General features: G+C 31.8%; 1 protein-coding gene across 5 annotated transcripts in view; it reads left to right on the top strand.

Moving 5' to 3' along the window:
- The window catches only part of LOC110997345 (B-cell receptor CD22), a 98,885-nt gene that overhangs the window by 7,241 nt on the left and 73,730 nt on the right, over positions 1-17,914 (top strand). For 4 of the 5 annotated variants that reach the window (XR_006750629.1, XM_022265466.2, XM_022265465.2 and 1 more), the window contains exon 2: positions 4,335-4,492. Coding sequence is in view for 4 of the 5 variants with exons in the window: in XM_022265466.2 (XP_022121158.1) it covers positions 4,396-4,492 (97 nt within the window). In the remaining variant the exon portion in view is untranslated. The remainder of the gene's footprint in view (positions 1-4,334; positions 4,493-17,914) is intronic. The other variant, XM_022265464.2, reaches the window with a different exon arrangement.

Here is a 17,914-nt window from a genome sequence, read left to right as displayed (position 1 = left end):
AACACGCATTGTGTGTAATAATGTCTTAGGCGCTCGTTCTCAAATATAAATAAATGGTAGAATTTTTATGTTTTGTAAATATAAATTAATAGTATAAATATGTACCTTACATAATTATGCTAATAATTTATGATTTTTATAGACATATAATGTGTGTAATTTTTTTTAAATTTGTAAATACATATAATTATAATTATATTAATTTATTTTAAACTGGAAGGCATTTTATTAAATATTTGTGCGCCTTGATATATAGATTATTTTTAGTCCACTTATGTCACTAGAGCAGCGCCTCAACGTTTACTGTTTGCGTAATTTAAATTTTCATAATAACAGCCTTATTAACTAATATAACTATTTATTTTGAATGTTCTAATAATAAAAAGCAAATTATTCCATAATCGATTGTTTCAGTAGTTCTGTAACGAATTCGATATTTATTTATCTAAATGATTCTGTTTTAACTTAAAGTTGTAACATCTTAAAAATACAAATAATAAATACTCTATTAGACAATAAATAATTTTTCTATGCTAAAAATTACGTAATTAATATCTTTAGACACCAATAATTGTTTACAGTTGGTTGATTGATTGGGTCGACTTAATACATATACTGCACATTCATTTAATTATTTCCATAAGTTCCATAATCAAGACCTAATGTAATACGTGTGTTATTAGAAGGAACTTAAACCTCTCGTCGATATTACCATTTTATATCTGATATTATTCTTTTGAAAGTTCCGCTTGAACAGCCGCCATACCCCGCTCGAATTCAATACAATGCAAATATAGAAGCGCTGTCAGCGCCTGATAGCCGGTATTAACATATATTTGCAGCGCTGTTTGCGTTCCACACAATGGACACTTCGCAAAAATTCATGCCAGTTCATTCACCCATCATATTTTATGTAAAGGTGTATTAAATTTTAACACGCCGTTAAATCGGCGCTAAATTACCAGAAAGTTTTAATCGTTCGGTCGGTATATCGACTTATCTACCTTACTTATTTTGCCTTTTACTCATTTCCATATTTAAAATAATCTCTTTATCTTAGGGTGGCTTATCTGGCGTGTAGTGATACCGTTCTGCTCTTGCTGCTGTTTTAGTAATAGTGCCTATGGACACTCCTAATGCCAGATAAGTCGCAAGTGCGTTTCTGGCTTTTAAAAGGCCAAATTACCAATTCTTATAGAATTTGTACTCAACAAATGTTCTTAAAGGACCCTAAGTCGAATTGTTTCATTTTCGAATTCGTAAATAGTGAGTCGGAAACTGGATCCACAGAGGTCGTACGCAGCAGAAACTACCTCAAAAATCGGTTAGGTCTGTTGTTATCGAAATTATATTAGTTTTTTTAGTTACCACCATTTCTTCATACGTTTTTTAGGTTGCTGATGAGCCAGAGAGGAGGAGGATGAGAGAGAGGAGATAATATATAATATAAAATCATCATATATATGAACGATGCTTTGATATACATCAGCAGATATGACTAAAAAACTATCCAAAATTATACAAAACCACGGCTGGTGTCTCTGTGTTTATTATATTATATTTAATCACCTTTTCACAGTTATTATGATAATACCAATGAATAAAAACTGACCTGCTCTTGCAACTATTTATTTAATTGCTTGATTCCTACGATGCGTTACGAAATCTAATTCATAAAGTAAATGTTAGTTTAACCCTGAAGTTCTTAATATAAAATACCAATTTGCACGAGGCGTGCCTACGACATAAGTGAATCGCTGGACAGAAACCGGTGGAAGCAGATAGTCCACTCTAGATGCTTCGTTGCTGACCACGAAGCTCACATTAGCTACCTTTTAAAGAGATGCCTACGACGTAGCCTATGAATACTTCGCTTTCGTAGCCATGACTCGATATTTAAGCCCATATAGAGCATATAACATGCTGTACGAACTGATGCTGGTTGGATAAAAAAAATGGAATATAGGCGCGATTTTGTAGTTTATTAAAAAACCCATTAAACCTGTATGCTGTTTTGCAAAAGGTCAGTGAGAGTCTCTTTTAGTCTTTTAAACAATTGAAGACCTTGAAAACGAGTAACTAAAGAAACTATTCTTTCCGGTACTGCTTTACTCCGTATAATTACAGTGTGTTCACCGACCTTTGGCCCTCTTAACAAGCTCATCGTGAATTGTAAACATGCATAATAGTTGCGACGTAATACCAGCATTGCAGTAATGTCCCGTGCTTTGGGTATATCTACTGTTTTATAGCCAGAAGAAAAAATAATTAAGGTAAATGTAAAATTGTAATAAAATAAAGATTTTTTTAACTCGTTATAAGCCTCCTGCATATGTCATCACGTTCCCCTATCTTGAACAAAACATCGCTCAAAATTCATACACGGTCTTAAAAATGACAATATTTACTATTACTCATAAACGTAGTATTAAAACAAAGCTTCTTGCGAGTGAGACTAATATGTTGCTTTAAATACCATTAACAAAAAGATAAATCCTAGTTCTTTATTTTCACAGGTATAGGAACTACTTTTAGCGACAATATCTTAAGTACACAGTAATAACATATCCAATGTAATAATGTATGATTTATTGTAAAAGGACTTGGTTAGTTAACTAAAGATAATTAATTATAATAGGTTTCATGGTAATTCTATTAATGTAGACACTTTGAATATAGAATGCTTTATAATATACGATATTTTGCTACTTATATATTTATTTTTCGTTCTAAAACAACGTGTATGCATAAAATTATACAAGAAAATATGACGACTTTTACACATATAGTCATATACTTCATTTATATTAGAAGATAAGCTAGATGGCAAGGGAAAATTAAACAACCCCAAATAATATTTTTTTTTTACCTAAAACTAAATAAAAACCTAAACATCATTAAGAGCATGATAAACAATGTTATTTGCTGTTGGTAGATTGTTATAACGTAAATCAATATTTTCATTAATATCGATAAAGTTGTAAGAGCAAGAAAGCATATTTAAAGTTGCAGAAAAGCGATAAAATCACCTATCGTTTTAACGTAATATCATCATAATATGTATTAGCATCACTCGAAATATCACCCGTTCCCACTTTGTGTGGAAATGTTTCTGTAGATTGTTTTCATTTTAATCTAGCTTTCAGATAGTTTTATTTGTTTTCACTGACTAGCACTTAAGTAATTAGTCGAAACGGTGTAAGCCTCCCGGGGTTTGAGTAATAAAGTTTTCTTGATAACATTTTTCTAATAGGGTCAACTATTTTTGAAGTCTGTTTCAATTCACTTTAGATTTTGTTCTTGGATTATTTATACAGATAAATCAGTGCCGCTACAATCTAATAAGGTTTGTATCTCAGATTTCTGTAAAAAAATGTCAATCTACACGCCGTCAACTTTTTGGGTCTAAGGCAAGCCGGTTTCCTGACAATGTATTTTTTTACCGTTAGGACACATTGTGAGGAAATGCTGAATGCGAACATGGAAAGGTTGAAATGGTAAACAGCACTTTTTATTTAAAGTAACTTTATAGGTTTTCTAGGACACATATTCTTGGCGTAAATATGTAAGGTTTGACTGATTTCTATGAACCGTTTGTACGTGGGGTGGATTGTTACCGAGTAAAAAGAACTAAACAACAGCCAATAACTGTTTATTCCAGCATTGTACGTGATTTACATCTACGTAGAAAAATATTTTTATTTATTTATTAACACTTCGATACATTACAGTATAAAAATTCAACAAAGTTAAATGAAAAGGAGAGCAACTGGCGGCCTTATCGCTTTCGAGCGATTACTTCCAGGCAACCACAAACATTATAAATTAAGAAAATATTTTTGCACTTACCTTGAATGAAATTCTTTTGCTTTTTTTAATTCTTTTAAATTTACTTTTAAATCCTTTGGACCTCGTGATTTGTATTGGCATCTTCAGTATGTTGTCAAGATGTATTTTACATTGCACATACGTTGTAGTTAGTTTGTATTTCTGTTTAGGCCCAGAATGCCACGGATGTCATATATCCAATTAAAATTGATTCTTTTTCTTGAGGAAAAAAGTTTCTATGTCTACCCATAGACTTTCCAGGAAGGATCAGGAAGTAAGCGTACTTGTTCAAAGAAAATGAGTGAAAAGACAGGAAACGCTCGACTTGCAATTAGAAGCCTGTGTTCCGACGTGATTGTCATAGGTTAGGTTTTTCTTATGCTTACTAGATAGATAAAAACATATAGTCGTATTATTATTTCTAATCTTTATCTATGTCCAACTCCAATAAAAATCTATATTTTGATTAACATTAACCAAAATGTAATTGAATGTTATATTTCCAGCAGATACAATGGTCTGATGCGACTTAAAATGGAAAGATAAGATGGAGTGCATATAAACAAGATGGCGGAGGATTTTGGCGGGAAATTGGTAGTGCTGCTTTTGCTCACCTTTAAGTGTTCCTGTTTGAGGACCAGGGCTCTCACAAATGAAGATACAGGTAAGTCTATAAAGGAAAACAAATATAAACTCAGTCATTTTATGAGAAATATAACGAATCTGTAACGCTACAAAATCCTAGTTCAAACATTTTGTTTGTCGTTAATCGTCAAATTAATATTATTTATATCTCTCGATAATGAGATTTCTCTGTTCATCGCTTAGTGCAACAACAAAATTATACGAATTTATTCCATGAAACCAGAACTATTTACAAAATACACACTTTTATATAAGCTATCTCTAGGCTCGATATCTATCTGTTTTGACTTTTCTGTGAACCTTTCCCACCAACTTCTTTACGTTCGTATTCAAATATACGCACACATATATATACATATACGTACATTACAATATAATGTGTGAACGTAAAATGGAGTGCCATTATATATTTTAAATCAAATTGAAAGTTATTTATGCGATATCGGAAGGTAGTTTACGTAGAACATGGTATTCATAAAATTCGATTTCCACGTTTATCTTACACAATTTATTGGTCGAAGTAAAGCCGGCCCGATACTATGCTCCAATCCCGGGCGATTTTACACCTCATTTGCTACGAAAAAAGATTTTTCGTTCCAGCATTTTAAACGGATAATAGGTTAGGTTAGGTCAGTTTCTCCCCATTGTCCCACTTACTGTATATAGTTTTGGGGTCTCTATGGAAATGCAACGTGAACTAGCTATTTGATTAAAGATACAAAATAGTACTTTGTCTTCCTTAGTAAACTTTTATATGATTTTTCTTGGAATAAAGGTTACTTATATATACTTTAAAATCGTTGTTAATAAACTTTTGTCCTTTCTTTAGTGAATTATTATTATTAAATATTATAAACTCTAGTTGGACATAGAGTGAATGATTTTTAACATTTTATTTTTTAGATTGTATTAAATCACAGAACCAAAAGGTATATTTCAACACGGCCTTGGCCAGTCTGTTTCATAGATTGACGAATGTAGAAAGATTTATCTCCGAAAAATTCTTTAGGGTTTCTTTCATGTAGGCCGTTTAAAAGGAATAAAAGTTATCGTTACCATTGTGTGACAGAATGATTGACTGTAAAATGTTTTAGAACAAGAGAACTTGAGTATATAATTGAAGTACAGTTTTGATACAATAGATCATAGATTGGGTATGTCTATAAATATATTTAGTAGAGCAAGAGCAGCGTTGACAGGTTTCTACTTAGTACTCATATACTCCTGGTCGAAGGTTCGATTCACGACTGTGGACTTTCTGTCTTACATTTAAAACTACCTCGTGAGGAAACCACATTCCACAACCACATTCTTTAGCTCCACAAAGTCAATGATATGAATCACAAAAGGCTTATCACTTACTTAATTTTTTGAATAAAAGCTCAGGGACAGACTTGTACAGTAGGTTTTAAAAGACTCTAGTGGATGTTACGATGGCATAAATCTGTTAAGAGCACACAGCGTTGTAGCAATGATACGTACACCTTCTTGCTCCTACAGTTAACTCAAACAACGTAAGCATGTACGAAAACTGAAAATTTATTACTTGGCAGATGATATATAGAGAGATAATATAAATCTTAATATATATAAATCTCCTGTCACGATGTTTGTCCGCGATGGACTCCTAAACTACTGACTTTTAATTAAATTGGCACACCGTGAGCAGTCTGGTCCAACTAAAGAGATAGGATAGCTTAGATCTTTAATTATAGTCGCAATTTTATTTCATTGCAAATATTTGTTTATTGTGTTAAAAGTACCATCGTTTCACATAAGCTATCTACCTTTCACATAAGTTCTCCTACCGTTGCCCTTGAATACTTTACTACTCTGTAATATAACTTAAAAATTAGCCACAGCAACGCTTGGCCGAGTCTGCTAGTATATAATATATAAGAGTTATGAACAAATGCATTAACGCTGCTGTATTATTGTTAATTTTATTTGTAATTGTTTAACGTATGATTTGATTTTACGTTACTGACAACATCGAATATATTAAGTAGTTAATGAGTATTATTGACATAGAAAACACAATAGAGACACAAATACATATATAAAGATCTATAGGTATTAGAGAAGTGTCGTTGAATATCCTCTCAGATAAAGATAATATTAGGTACAAATATATGAACATATAAACAGCAATTGGTAATTCACGAGCCGTCCTGGTATTGTCCATGATATCACTTAATACCATTTGAGCCTCCCGTTTGTCCCCTGTTATATAAAAAAAATTAACACAAGGCAAAAACTTAACGCACGTTTCTGATTTAATAAATACCTAATTAAGTTTTCCTATTCAGCTTGTGAGAAAAACCTAAGAACGCTAATTAACACGATGCTATTAACGCGAATCGTTACAACTTATTACTCAGAAACACCGACCCTGAATAGTTTTCTTCTTAAGAAACATTACCTGCCACAGAATCTTTTCGTCAGTTTAGGATTATAGACTAATTTATTTCGAGTAATAAATTATAGTTTAATTTAAAGACGTCATTACATTCCGAAATTATCCAGATAGGCATCGAAAAATACTTGGCATTATTAGCCTCTTGCTTTTGTTTTTGATGTCGGTTAAAATATTGGATATGGTGTGGTTTTTAAACAGCCGGCAACACATTTGCGAGCCCTCAGGCACTGTATCTGTTAGGAGTGCCAGTAACACATAACATTAGGTTTTATAGTTGTAATAATTACTACGCATATAACCATAATTTAAAGTATAAACAATCAAATGTAATTTTCACCCCACAATCTAAAACTCCGAATTACGATGAGACTTTTAAAATACAACTGTTAATTCCTTCCTGTGCCTTGTTACCATCTGGCCTGAGTAAGCTGTTTTATTCCCGTAATACTAATTCAATAAAAGTTATGTGAGGGTATATTTATTGTATGGCCGTGTGTTCTGAAATTGGGGTCTCTACGGTTGGTTGGAAAAGGAGTTCTAAACTCAGTGCTTCTCTCAGACGATTACCATGAACCATCCTACATTTTTGCAATTTTTGTTTACCGTGAACAGTAACTGCTTAATGACTTAAGCGTGTGACTTTATTTATTAACACTTTGTTGCAGAAATATAACGTCACTGTATATAACCTCGTCCTTTTTTTACCACTTCTTAAAAAGAACATTTTCATTAACAACTCAAAACATTATACTCTATATATATATATATATATATATATATTATAGTCACTAAAAATCTTAAACAACGTCTTCTCAACTTGTTTTGTGCTGAAGTATTATACAACAGTAGTTTAATTATAAAAATCAAAATGTTATATAGAAATTATTAGGTTAGATACCGTTAAAATGTCAAATGTCAGAGCTACCGACATCACAGAGAATCCTAGTAGGCTAGTGGACTTTCTCTTTTAATTAAACATATTTAAAATGAAACTTTTATTACATCGTCTCAAACTTTTTGGTCTGTGTGGTGCATGTCGCGTGACGGTCGGCCGCGGAGTAGGGATAAAGTGAAAAGCGCTTGTCATAGCCGCCAAGGCCAATATGGCGGCGCACATAGTTCGCAGCAGCTGACCGTGTAGTGTACAGACTATTATTCATTTGTGCCAGTGCTCCACGCTATCTGAATATGTGTATATAATTTAAATAATTGTTAAGTATTATGTATGTCGTACTCTCTAAGACAGAGAATTCAATAAAAATATTAGTTGGAGACTTCTACTTCTTACTTAGAGAAGTCTACTTTTATAAGTCCCATTATCATTCCAATTTTCCAAGTATAAAATTATGATTGATAAATCATAATTTGACACAAATGTCTATAATGAGAAAAAAAATGTTTTTCTTTCAATTTGGGAATAAGATAAATGTTTTAACAAGGCTAGCTAGTTGGTTTAATGTGACCGAAATGATTACTTCAAGCTTCGAAGCTGGGTCGCGCTAATAAGGCTTTCTATTCAGAACAAAGATTTTCTCCTTTAAATTTTCACCTGAATTTCGGCGATTGTCATTTGAAAGGAGTCTACGAGAATTCAGGTCCAGATCTCGCAATTAGTCTTTGTATGCACATTTTAATAAAATATCAAGTTTAAGAAATCTGATTAACCTACATTTGTTTCTCATATTTGACTGAGAGATAAGACTTTGTTATTGAAATTTATATATACACAAAAGTAGGTTATTTTTATTTTATTATTATATAAATTAAATCTCTTAACTAAAATTTGAGTTGATTGTACGTTGAAGTTTCGAATACTTGACTAATTCTGAATTGATAAAATCGTAAAAATCCAGACTAAAGAGTGTTGTTTAATGTATCTCTAGCATAAACTAAACACAAAATTAAAAGAAAACAAAAATAAAAATTAATTACTTTTACAATACTTACGTATTTATAACTTAAAATTGTATTTTTAAAGTCACGCCAGTGTATTTTTAAAAATGCCAAACTCGTAAAGTGTTGACGTTCATTACGGTTCAATGCTAGTTCGCTAAAAGTGGATTGAAAATTCGTATGAAGTTGGGAGAATTTGATCGAAGCGCTGGGGAAATGCGCTTAGCGTGAAGATCGGCTTCATCTGGCTTCCCCGAACTTAGATTCGCTTTGAAAAATGAACTGCGATTTATTCGATCTTTGCTAGATTTAGCTTGCGTCACTGACTTTGCATAACATATCAATGGAAAGCGGTGGTGGGACGGAAAATTGAACACAGTATTTGTTACGGTAAACATAAATTCTACACCGCTACAACCTCTTTGCAGTCGTTTCTTTTTTTTCTTTTTTATTAAATAGATCGTGATTAGTCTGGGCTGACACATGTCAGATTTTCGGGTTTTTTTCTCACGATGTCTGCCTTTTCCGTAAACAAGTGCTAATTGCGTTTACAATTTTTTAGTCACGATTCGAACACACAATCTCTCTTAACAATCGCTAAAGTTTACTACTCTACTAATCGCTACTCTTTAAATACAATACGTTAAAATAACATGAATATTTTAAATAAAAATATAACTTTCTACCTGTGTTGTAATATTTATATAAATAATATAAATATTACAACACAGGTAGAAAGTTATACACTCAATTCTATTATTAAATGTGTGACAATCACTTGATAATACTGCTAATTTATCTTATATACGTATAATTTGGATAAAATTTTCGAAGTACTTTTTAATATAAATGTATAACTCTATAAAAATTCCCTCATCTGGCGATATCATTTATAATCCTATAGACGTAAGAATCCTCAAGTATCACCGAGAAATTCCCTATCTGCCACGGAGACTATTACGAAAATATTCAAATAAAAAACAGTCCGCATTGAATAGTAAGCGACCTTGCGAATAAGTTTTTTGCGAAGTTTTAAATCGATGTAGCTTTACCCGGCCCCATTTACATATTACAAAGAATTTCTACAACTTTTCTCCTTTTGTAAGCCTTATTGTGTATTTCATAATCGGATTTCGCTATTTTTGTTTCGTTGTTTAGTATAAGTGACAATGTTTGAATAATAAGTGGGTCATTCGTACATGCGGTGTCTATATTCTAAAACGAATAAGTGAATGAAGGAACGGTAGAAAGTTTCTAAACTATCAACTTCAATTCTGGCTGAGTCCAGTAACTTATAATAACGACAGCGATACTGTCGTTTGTGTATGCTCGAGATGGCACGCAGCGCCTTCTCAGAATCAATGCAGATCGTACCATGCGATTCCAAGGTTGTAACATCAGAGCTACGCACATTGGAATTACGACGAACGCCGACGACGAAAACGACGTATTGGTATCGCTATTGGAACTTTAAAGTAGGCGTGATAGCACTATAAGATTAAAACTTTTAGAGTAAAGGTAATATGTGTTTAGCGTTTTCCATCTTTAAGGCTTCGAATTCTGTCCCATACAGAGCATTTGTTATTTTATTATATTTATATTTATATAGTTATATATTATATATTATATTTTCGTAAAGAGCAGGAGGCAAGCGGGCAGGGGCAACACTCAAGTCAAGTGTTGAATGGACTGCACACATTTCCACCACCATAGCGATCGTGAGTGCGTTGTCGGCTTTTAAATATTAAATATTTATCTTAAATATGTCAGCCTTTTTAAATAGCTATTACATGGCGACAGTAAAGAATTTAAAATCTCGCCTTTATGTTTATTTGAAATGCAAATAAGGACATGACTTATGAGAGGTATTCCACACTCGTTATATTATCTTATTTTCATATAATAGGGCTGCGGACACATTTAACAATTTGAATCAAAATACACCCCAGTTAGAAAGTACCATGGATATTACCTAGAGATATTCTTTTAAAACTTCAATAATAAAAGTGATTTTATTTAAATTCAGCGTCGTAGTTGGGTTTAAAATAAAGGTTTGTCTGTTTTTCTCTCTTGGTATAATTATGTTTCAGAAAAAGAGTCTTCTAAGTTACACTCAATATCTTTATTTGGTTCTTGAATTCTTTATAAAAATATATAAAATACTATTGTTTGGCGACAACCCTATGACAAACGTTTTATGAGCTCTAAGAATATTGCGCATAACACTTTCCCATTTTAAAATATATTCTATAATTTCGGCTTTCTCGTATATCATATAAATCACAGAAAATATAGCAAATAAAAGGAGCTTTAATCGTTTTGAAATATATTAAAATATTAATACAGTTTCTTTATTTGTATAAACAAGAAAACTCTTACTTACGTTATTTCTTTTAAAACTTTGCTTAATATATACAATACGCTTGGGAATTTAAATAATTAGAAGGGCAATGCGGTCTCCACTTCAACTTTAATTATGAAAAATGCGAAAATTCTTTCAGATACTTTATATATATGTCGAAGAAATATCTCTCCATCGTCTTTAGACGGTTTACTAGGCATGTGGGAACAAAAGAAACGAATAATTATCGTACAATATTTAATTTCGTAATTTAGATTGATTTCTATTAGCATTACAAATTACACTGAAATTATAACACACAGTTCAGAGACCCAATCTCTTTCTAAATCTACTAGACCCAATTAGGTCCAAACTCTCATCACCACAATGCTGTCACAAAACTGTCTTTCGTTACCTGAACGCACTGCCAAAGTCAAAGTGGCGCCATTTTCTCTGCTCTGATTAGTTGTTCAATATTCGTAGTTTTATTCGTAAAGCAATCATTCCAAACTATAAATAAATTCAATAATAACAAAACATTTAATCAAAATAAATTATGATTCTTAAAGGTAATAGAAGAAATCTGAACGATTAACAAAGAAACAATATAAATCTCATCAATAAAAATAACATTTTCGATAATCCTAGCATTTCCTAACATATATTTCCATAACTATTCAATGAAATAGGTTCTTTCGCATACCTAGTTCGTGTTAGCAATGCCAAGTTGAGGTACTGTGGAATAGACACTTTGGTATTGATATGTCTGGGATTAACTTCAAAATTGCTTAACTCTAGTATGATGAAGGTAATCCCATGTGTGCAATCTGGGTAATTGGAATTTCAACTCATAAAATTGTTTCTCTAATCAAGTATGATGAAGTATCGATCTTCATAATATTTATATAGAAAAAACCCGTGGCGCTCCCTGTATTTGCTTCTTGAGCATTTGTTTTTTCTAGTAGGTAAGTATTTATATGAAACTCAGTCTATTTTTGGTTTAAATGCCGGTTTCATAACGATGTTTTTCTTTACCGAGTCAAGTCTTAAATGCACAGATACATATAAAGTCAACTGGTGCACAGTCAGGGTTCGAACCTATGACCGTATGACGTTGCTTTTAGTGCTAATGTATTAGTTTTTACACTTTTAACTAACGGCTTGCTAACTGTAAAAGCTTAAAAAAGACATCAAATGCAGATTAATTGGGGAAAAATATTGTAGGGTAGTTTGAAGGGTAGGGTACAGTAACGGAGTCCCTCGTAACTGTGGAGGGTATTTTAGCATTTAAGCTAAAAAAGTAGCAATATTCAAACATTCTTACTTAGATGCTGATATAGTTGCTAAGGTTATATAAGCTATGTTAAGAGGATCCTACATTATAAGAAAGTAACAAGATATCGGAACCGAGGTAGAAGCTTCCAAACTCAACATCAAATATCGGCCATTCCTTCATTTTAACTTGAAATTACATTTATTAATTCCTAAAGTTACAAAGCGACGGTTGAAATTAATTATTAATTCGCTAATAAATAATATTCCCTTCGATCTCTGAGGTCCCCGATACTCGTAACTTATTAAAGTTCGATAATTTGTTTGTAAGATTTAATAAACCTCCAAATTTGTTTTGGAATACAGGATTTATCTCAGGTTCCTCCATTTGTGTTGGAAGATATTGTTTGTTAGCCATAAAGCCCTGTTTTATTTGATTATATTTTATTTGATTAGCCATAAACTGTAAAAAGAGTTTTAGATTTGATTATAGAATTTACAGAAAAAAATAATGCAATATATTACATAAGGTTACCAAAGAGTTCTAAAATTGAAATTCAAAAAGTTTTCATTATCAATGTTTCTAACTGGCCAATTCTAAACATTCCCAGTGTTACCTAGGTATAGCATATAGGAACCGATTATTGGTACTAGGCCTAGAAATCTCTGATTAAAGACCAATAAGGCGTGCTTCGAATTCTGTGCTTACCTCATCCGTAGCGCCTCAGTGATTGTAATCGCTTATTGTACGGGAATGTTTGATGAATCTGCTAATATTGTACGATCATTAAAATCATAACAATGGGCTAGATGTACATTGGTACTTCTCTTATTGAATTAAAAGCAATAAGCTAATACATAATTTATTTTTTATTTTATTCATTTATTAACACTAACTAAACACACAAACTAAATTTTCTACACACATTACAATACAAGAATTGAACATATTTAAATGAAAAGGTGAGTGTAAAACCACTGTGAGTAACGAAGTGTGAAGAAAATGTATAAAATTACATAAAGTAGGCAAGAAGTGCAAAAATAGTTACATATTGTTATTAAGAAGAAACTAAATCCGGAACAAAAAATAAATTAAACTAAAATACAGGATACTTGAAAAACAAAAAGTAAAGTGCACATGAATCACGATAATCTAATTCAAGATCATTTAATTAATTATATAATAAGTCATAACTCACACTGCATACCGGCAACAACGCTGTTTTTTATCAAACCCGTATAATTTTATACACATTTCACATGCTACAAGTCCTGTAAGTTATTTATAACCTAAAACGTTTTAGTCTATTTGCAACGGCGCAACAAGGGAAGAGAAATTGAATTAGCAACATCATTATACAAGGAAACATAATACGAGCAGTATTTTTAAAGTATTATAGTCTAAAACAGATTTACAGGTATATAATAATAATAAAAAAGTCCTTTGATTGGTTAAAATAAAATTTATATAATAAAAATAGCCTATATTCGAGTATAGTATACGACTTCCGACTTTAAAGGCCTCCTACAAATTCTTCGATTAGTCTCTCATCTTCGCTACTATTTTCCAATCATTCCCCGCTATCGTTATTATTTTATCTTCCCAGGTTTCTGGTGACCGTCCTAAAGTTACGACTTACGGTCGGAACCTCTTCTCGGGTAAGGGCCAGAAATTTCCAGATCTTTCTCAATTCGACATTGTGAACTTCCGTAAATTATAATATTCGGTTATGTGGTCGAAAAAAAATATAATAACGTTATCTGATCTGCCCTGAAATGTTTCTTTTGAAGTAATTACCTTTAGGTTATATACACTCTCACGAGTGTCCATGGGCGGCGGTATCACTTAACATCAGGCGAGCCTCCTGCCCGTTTGCCCCCAGTTCTATAAAAAAAAGGTTACCTTAGGTTAAGTAAGGTTAGTAACAACCCTAAATTACTGCTTTTATCTTACCTTGCGATAGAATGCCATAGAAGACTTTATTTAAAATTACTGGTTATTTAATTTATTTAAATATGTTGTCAAGTAGGTAGTTGTCGCCTAGAGTTGCAGATATCAAAGTTTTCTTAATGTAAGAAAATCTAAATTACATAGAAACATATATTATACATAGGTGGAAAATCAGGACTCGGGGAACTTATACATACACGTAAACATATTATTTCATATGAAAGTATGGAATTATAAATAAAAGTTATAAAGCATAGAAATTATGTAACAACATTTACATAAGCCGGGTTAGTTGCACGTGCTTTATTATGATTATTTTGTAAGAACTACGAGCATATAAACTGTGGTTTATTCGAGGTATAACAGAGACGTATTGAGACTGGGTGCCACATTATTACTAATAATTTTTATGTATGAAAACATAAAAAAATACTATTTTAAAACAAGTCATATGGCTTCTTCGAATATCACTTGACCGTTGGAAGAGATCTACGATTTATTTAATCTGTTTCATTGATTTAGTCTGTAGTTATTATATATGCAATTCAATCTTAATTGTGAGGAATCCTAATTGTGCAACTTAAAAAAATAAATAATTACATTTTTGTCTTATACAGAAATAGTCCAAAACATCGTTCCTTTTCGTTCATTTATCCACCACAATCGCCATTGCATTTTTGTCCAATTATTGTTCAATATAAAGTGAAATTACAAAATAAATTTTTAATATGACCGTTGAATTCAATAGTCGAGTGCGCATTTAAAATTCCCATACATAAGGTAGATCTAAGATTAGGATGACCTAAACTTTTGGAGCTCGAATTCAGGAGCTACAAAAGCCACTAAGCCTCATAAAATGATTTCACGTTATTCAAAATGCATATGAGGTCAAGTAAGGTGAGGTGAATGCCCTCGTTCAAGAAGCCTTGCTTAAAATTCCATTTTCATAAACAGGTATTTCTAATTCAACCTAAACGCTAATTTGTCTGATGAATTTTTATAATTCCTTTAATGTTTTCAGCTATTGAATGATTTCGGAGAAATTTTCATTAATTACTCATACATTATTAAGACAAATCGCTGCTATGAAATGTTTTTTTTACTGTATATCTATAGCTGTTTTATCGTTTTTTTATTAGTAGTATATAAAAACAATAAAACAGCGTGTAAGATAAAAATAAAACAATTACAGTTTATAATATTACAGTTTATAGTATTATAAAACCAAAAATAATAAAAATATGTTAAATTAGATCAGCAACCAGAAAAACAAAAAATGCAAAAAAAAAAACAGCAAATTGTCAAGAAATTCAATCACTTGACATAATTTTTATATTTAAGCCGCGGTTGAACAAATGAAAGGACTTCACAAAAATATGTTATTAAAACACACTATTAATCATCTTACTTTAAGAAAATTAATAACCTTAAAATTCAACCCGGAAGTTTTCATGATTTACTTGCACGAATATGGTATAATGGTGGTACTACTAAACTTCGCATATTTGTCTTACATTACATTTTTACTAAGCAGATTACATATTACTAACACAATATATTTACTAATATCACGCTCAGACCGGCGGTAAATCATATTTTGGTTTGATTACATTCGCATAATTCCTATCCAATTTCATATCATCTCTAGGCAGACCAGTGGAAAAAAGTTCAAAGAATTTCCAAGCAAATCATATTAAGCGATTCCTTTGAGAACTGGCTTATTACATACCATCTATAACTGGACTTATCTTGATTTTTATTCCGTACAAGCATTGGCAGCATTGTGTGAATTTTTTAGCGCCTCAGGGAATTTTGGGATAGACGCGTCAGATTTGTTGGTTATTCGTACGAGTTTTATGTTCTTTTATAGCCATACGGCTATTTGCCGCCATATATTATGCAGCGTATTTACATAAGCCGTTTAGAAGTGAGATTTGAAATGTTTCTCTTGTTTTGATACTTAAGTGAAGTATTTTTAACAAAATGCTTTGGTGAAATTAATTCTTTTGTTTAGAAGTTCAGTTGGCCTATTGGTTTCGGTTCGTTTGCTTCGTTACTAAGGATTAAAGACATTTATTCTCATAATAGACATTAGTCGCTTACACGAGAACACTATGCTAACGTTATATTTTGAAAAAAAAAAACTTTTTAGAACTTGGATGAACTTTCATTTCCGTAGATTGGGATCACTCAATAGATGCTCTTTTAATCTTAATTTAAATATTGCTAGGCTGCCCGCACTTATTGAAGTGAAACTTCTTTAGAATCGTTGTGATTTCAAACTGAATGCAACGGAAAAGCGACAGTAAAAAGAGACAGAAACATATATTCATAAGATTTGACGTGGGAGAAAATGAGATAGATAGATAAACTTCTTAAGAATCGTAATTACAAACCGGATGCAATTGAAAAAGCGACAGTAAAAAGAAACAGAAACATTAATTCATAACATTTACCGTGGGAGAAAATGAGATAGCAGGCATTAAACAGCCTCTCTTTACTGCCGCTTTTTCATTTGATCGAATTTCAAACTTTCGATGTTTTAGTTTTTGCAAAATTAAAAATTTATATTAAACTTATAAATTAAAATTTATCATTAAAATATACTGTTATAAAAGAACACACACATTTAGATAATGGAAAATGATTAATTTATATATGATTAATAATAAAAAAATTGTTTTTGAAGGTTTCACTTCTACCATGTGTGAATTGCACATATGTTTTTTTTTATATTTTGTGGAAGTCTATTATACCGCAGTACTCCCCCAACGCTCAATGTTTGTACAACATTGTTGAGTTAAAACGATACCTACCGACGACAGATAGCAACTACTAGAAACTAGGACTTTTTGGAATTAAAAAAATAACCGGATTCACTATTTATGAAAATTGCTGGGCTAAAGCCTGGTTTTTGAAGTGAAACTTCTTTAGAATCGATGTGATTTCAAACCGGATGCAACGGAAAAGCGACAGTAAAAAGAGACAGAAACATATTCATAAGATTTAACGTGGGAGAAAATGAGATAGATAGATAAACTTCTTTAGAATCGTAATTTCAAACCGGATGCAATGGAAAAAGTGACAGTAAAAAGAGACAGAAACATAAATTCATAAGATTTAACGTAGGGGAAAATGAGATAGGAGGCATTTTTTACCGTCGCTTTTTTATGAAATGGGGTAAGAGAGCAGACAGCTGTATGCTTACCATCGCATCAGATATTTACAATTTTTCAAGTGATCCACCATACTGACAAAAACTGGACAAAAAAAAACAGATCAAAATGCAGTCCCATGCGTAAAAGAAAATACATTTATGTATTTTCTTTTACTGTTACTGTTTCACCGAACAATATGTCGCATAGAAGTCGTCTTGCGCAGAATACGCCACTGAGTCCTACTATCAATGTTAAATGTTTAAATTTGCTATTATTAGAAGATAAATTAGAAAATTACACCTGTAATTACGAGTCGGGCTGAAACGTATATCACTATACAAAACGGGGGGGAAGGGGGTGATAGTTGGGCTATAAATGAAAATCTAGCACTAAGAGAGATTAATGGT

The sequence above is a fragment of the Pieris rapae genome, chromosome 14, assembly GCF_905147795.1.
Source record: "Pieris rapae chromosome 14, ilPieRapa1.1, whole genome shotgun sequence".
Classification (NCBI taxonomy): Eukaryota; Metazoa; Arthropoda; class Insecta; order Lepidoptera; family Pieridae; genus Pieris; species Pieris rapae.
This window is presented reverse-complemented; position numbering and strand designations above follow the sequence as displayed.